This window comes from Arachis ipaensis, chromosome B09 (genome assembly GCF_000816755.2).
Source record: "Arachis ipaensis cultivar K30076 chromosome B09, Araip1.1, whole genome shotgun sequence".
NCBI lineage: Eukaryota > Viridiplantae > Streptophyta > Magnoliopsida > Fabales > Fabaceae > Arachis > Arachis ipaensis.
This window is the reverse complement of record NC_029793.2, coordinates 76,300,082-76,304,884: the sequence shown is the minus strand read 5'-3', so window position 1 is coordinate 76,304,884 and position 4,803 is coordinate 76,300,082. Positions and strand designations below refer to the sequence as shown.

The 4,803-nt window shown below is 33.5% G+C and overlaps 1 protein-coding gene across 3 annotated transcripts in view; it reads left to right on the top strand.

Annotated features, from left to right (window-relative positions):
* Positions 1–4,521, top strand: part of LOC107617703 (probable inactive ATP-dependent zinc metalloprotease FTSHI 5, chloroplastic) — a 13,758-nt gene extending 9,237 nt beyond the window's left edge. For 2 of the 3 annotated variants that reach the window (XM_016319544.2, XM_021112136.1), the window contains 8 exons: positions 136–318; positions 518–637; positions 1,538–1,723; positions 1,892–1,966; positions 2,722–2,781; positions 2,857–2,964; positions 3,708–3,788; positions 4,134–4,521. In XM_016319544.2, coding sequence (XP_016175030.1) covers positions 136–318; positions 518–637; positions 1,538–1,723; positions 1,892–1,966; positions 2,722–2,781; positions 2,857–2,964; positions 3,708–3,788; positions 4,134–4,187 — 867 coding nt within the window. In that variant the 3' untranslated portion in view covers positions 4,188–4,521. Of the gene's footprint in view, positions 1–135; positions 319–517; positions 638–1,537; positions 1,724–1,891; positions 1,967–2,453; positions 2,519–2,721; positions 2,782–2,856; positions 2,965–3,707; positions 3,789–4,133 lie in introns of those variants that run through there. The other variant, XM_021112137.1, reaches the window with a different exon arrangement.

Sequence of the window (4,803 nt, the reverse complement as noted above, 5' to 3'; positions counted from 1 at the left end):
TTTATTTATATATTTATTTGCCTTGTTAACTTGATACTCATATGGATCTGTTTCTTTTTACAACCATATTTTCTAAATTTTGGTTTGATTTACTTTGTCTAGTAAGAATGAAGTATATTTATTTCCTTTGGTTAGACTTGCAGTTCCGCAGTCCCCTTGTTTCTGCGGAAGACTAAAATTGCCAAGATGTTAAGCAAAGCATGGGTGAATCATCTTGGACTGACATTGACAAAGGAGGATCTGCAGAGTGTTGTTGATTTGATGGAACCATATGGTCAGATAAGCAATGGGATAGAGCTTTTGAGTCCCCCACTTGATGTAAGAAACAATGATTTTTCCATAATGCTTGTTATGTATTCAACATAAAGCTCCTCCTTATGTATAATCACTGAGTTTTGTCATCCATTTTCAAATTTGAGTATAGTAGCAGCCTAAGTTTTCTAATCTTTTGAAGTTAAAATTTAATATCATTATGATGCTAGAGAAAAATAACTAAATGATTTTCATTATTGTTCAGTGGACAAGGGAAAGCAAATTTCCACATGCTGTTTGGGCAGCTGGCCGTGGTCTTATTGCTCTTTTATTACCAAATTTTGATGAGGTTGATAATTTATGGCTTGAACCACTATCCTGGCAGGTTAGACATATTCGTCCATGCTCTGCTTTATATTGCCTGGAAATATTCTCATTTACTTAATACATCTCTGGCGGTAGAAATGTTGCTTCTCTTTCAAGTAGTTCATAGGAGTTTAGGTTGCATTTCGAGACTATATAGGGACACAAATTTAGAGACACTGGAGGGGAGAAACCTATTTGGAAAAGGAGACATGTATAGAAACAGGCAAAATATTTTTGTCCCGAGACAAGTTTTCTCTGTATTTTTTCTCTGTCTTTATCATCTCAACATTTTTGTATTTTGTTCTGGGACCGGTTACCAAACAACACGATCAAGAACAAAGTCATTGTACCAAATACAAGAAAATTAACTGAATGGAGGATATCTTATATTCTTTCGCATTCATTTCTTCTCTTCTAGTAACTTTTTCTTCTATTAAGGAGGCTATTTATTGAATGCAATGCAAGAAAGCTAATATTTACTTTGTACTATTAGCCATATCTACTGCTGTTATAGCAGGCCTTGTTGGTAATCAACTTTTGCTTCTATGTGTTACTGTTTCCCTAACTTGGTGAAGAAGATATGGATGAATAACTTTTCTTCAAAAGCATTGCATATATGTGTTAATAAAGTATATAATACAGTATCTCTGCTATTTTCTGTTGCCTGTCTAGCCTGTCATTTGTTTCTAGAAGTGACTAATCTTTTTCAAGTCCTAAGTCTTTAGTTTGCTGTATGACAATGTAATAAAGACTGAAACCCTGATTTTTAACTAAGTGGCTCTATATGGGGATTATAGCTAAGTGCTAACCTGTGTTCTCCAAATTCTGCATGGTAATTGTGTTCTCCAATGGTGGAAATTATAATTTGTTGATCATAGTCACTTGAATAATGATAGATACTTAATCGTGTTTTGTACAGGGAATCGGATGTACAAAAATCACAAAAGCAAGAAATGAAGGCTCCATTAATGGAAATTCAGAATCAAGATCATATCTTGAAAAGAAACTTGTCTTTTGTTTTGGATCACATGTTGCATCTCAAATGCTACTTCCTTTCGGGGAAGAAAACTTTCTGTCTTCGTCTGAGATACAACAGGCGCAAGAGGTTGGCCATATCTGTGGTTGATACATCTGCATGTCTTTCATGTTATAATGTCTTTGAAATTGAACATACTGCTTATCATTTTTTTCATTAGCACAGAAAATTCGACCCTTTTTACGGTTTTTTTTTTCTTTTATTTATTTATTTATTTTTGAAAATTTTTTACAACAGATTGCTACAAGAATGGTCATTCAGTATGGTTGGGCCCCAGATGACAGTGCTGCAATTTATTACCATAGCAATGCGGTATGCACCTTCCTTACATGCATTTTGGCTGTTGTGGTGAATGATCTTTTTCCCTTCTTACATTCGTGGGGTTCAAAATATCTGGTAGGGAGTTGCAGGCATATTCAATATGTTAAGAAGTGGATTTTTTTTCTAAATTAATTTGCTGAATTGCTTTTTATAAATAAAGGAGGAAAAACATAAACTCTGAGAAGAACCAGAGGATATAGAATCTATCAATCTAACATAATAGTAATGCAGTTTAGCTCATAAATGGTTAATTCTTCAATATAAGGCTATGTTTCATGTGCACTTTGTTAATTCTCTGTTTAACTATTTCAATTATGGATGTTTCATGTGTGACTTGATCATGAACTTTCCCATTGATGCAACATATGAATAAAGGGTTATTTTGATGGAGGAAGAGTTTCATATTTTACTCTAATGTTGATTGATTCCCTCAAACTCAAATGTATAACCATTAATCTTTGAACCACTGCTTTTCCAGTTCCACGATGAATTGTAGTCTGGGTTTCCAATGCTGGTGTCCTACATGCTTCTATCACTTTCAAGTTTCATCTTTCCCTTTCTTTTATTTTTTATTTTTGTAAGCAAAGAAGATTGTAGTGTAGTGCTTTCTGATAAACAAAACTATATATTTATATGATGAAGGGAATTATGTCAACTACATAAGAAAGGCAAACATCTATTATGATTATTATTTTCTTTAAATGCTATTATTTTATATGTTTTCTTGTGACATTTTGGTGACGTAGTCTACTGCACTAAGCATGGGGGATGATCATGAGTATGTGATGGCGGCTAAAGTTGAAAAGGTAGCTGTTTCTTAGTAAAATTTTAACTTCTTGTATGAAAAAGCTTCTTACTTGATCTACTTATGATGTTTCTAGATGTTTGATTTGGCATATCTCAAAGCAAGTCAAATGCTACAGAAAAATCGGCAGGTGCTAGAAAAGATTGTAGAGGAGTTACTTGAGTTTGAAATTTTGACTGCAAAGGTAACTGATAATGTGTCTGGGATGTTATATTTAGTATTGTGTACTTGCTTTTAGGCTATCTTGAAACCTTTGCGCGCATGTTTTTCTGTTGATATCCAAGGAGCATGAGTATGCATCTTCCTAATTCTGTTGAAGGTCCCCATTTATCATATCCATTGACAAAGGATATACTGACTGAATCATTACCCCAAATTTTTGTTCATTTCAACCACTTAATATGGTTATGTCTTAGGGAAAGCTGCCAACCCAGAAGCTTAACCTCTTGATCTAGCATTGCTTTTGCAAGATCTTATCCTCTCTGAATCTATGATTTGGTAATTTTAGTTTGATTGCATGTTTGTTAATTCCAATTTGTTCATATTTTTGGGGGAATATTAACCAACCTCGCTATTATTTACAATTTTAAGAGGTATTATTGTTTGTTACATCTATGATGCTATTTATATATTTCTTCAATTGTTTTAGTATATAGACTCAGCTGGATCCACTTTCGTGGTTATTCACTTATTCTCTAAATTTTGCGGGTCTCCTTTTAGCTGGTATTGTTTATATATTTATTGTACTGGGAATGGATAAATCAGTAGTATATATTAGATTCTCAAATTAAATTGAAGTGCCTGTTCAGTATCGCTGATTATCTGATTAAAAGCATATGAGGCACCTGTTTGGCCACATTTATGGCTCATACTTGATCTCTGAAAGTTATTATTCCCTTGTTCATAACACAAGTTGCTCTCTAACAGGATTTGGAAAGAATTACCAAGGATAATGGTGGAATCAAAGAGAAAGAACCTTTTTCTCTTTGTGAACTTCAAGCTAGTGAGGTATATGATTATTGTGAAAACTTTGGATCTTCCTATAAGTCTAGCAATTTCAATAGAGTCCCTCGGCATTTTATATCTTTGCCTTGTCACTTACTCTACATGAAACCGATTAATTTTCCCAAGCCTTTTGTGTTTATTAGTTACTTTTGGTTTCTTATGTGTTACCATAGATAGTATGGCATATCAATGTTGAGTTTGCAAAACCACATTGACATCTATCATACAAATATCTTTTAATTTGTCTCTGCAAGATGTTGTATCATGTATAATTTATGTTAAAACAACAATACAATTGTATAATACATCTATTATAGATGAACTAACTGTTTCTGTTATTGTTTTCAGCCAACATCCCGCGGATTCCTTGAAAGTGGAAACGCATTGGAAGTGCTCTCCTAACGTCCTAGATAAAAAAGGGGATACTATCGGTATTGTACAGTCTTAAGTGAGGCCCTTGTTCATTTTTGTTATTTTGTTTGGTTAGGATCGTGATTAACTTTCAAATTGACATGGTAAATTATTGTCATGCGTTTGTTCTAGGGATGTCAACGGGCGGGGCATGCCTCCTTACTCCCCGTGCCCGAACCCTGATTTGCTCCCCGTAGCATCCCATGCTCCATCTCCCTAATTGATAAAATTTTATGGAAATTCTAATGAAAATTTTCTTAAAAAATATAGAAGTCATAAAACATTGGAACAATATACAAATACATCTTGTCCAAGATTACAAATTAATTATAATTCTCCATCATCTTGTGTTTCTTCTTGTCCTCCCTCTCGTTCTTGAAAATTTGCTTCAATTGGTGACGAGGGTAACTTTGTGTTGGTTATGATCGGTCATTAATTTCCATAAAAGTAGAGTTGCAATTATCAATCATGTACAAAACACAATTTTGTAAGAGCAAGAACAAAAAATTGTTATACAAAAGCTATTTAGATCCTCATATTTAGACATACAGAAAAAATTCAGCTAACGTAAGATTTAGTTCAAGTTTAGACAAAAAAAAATTAGCAA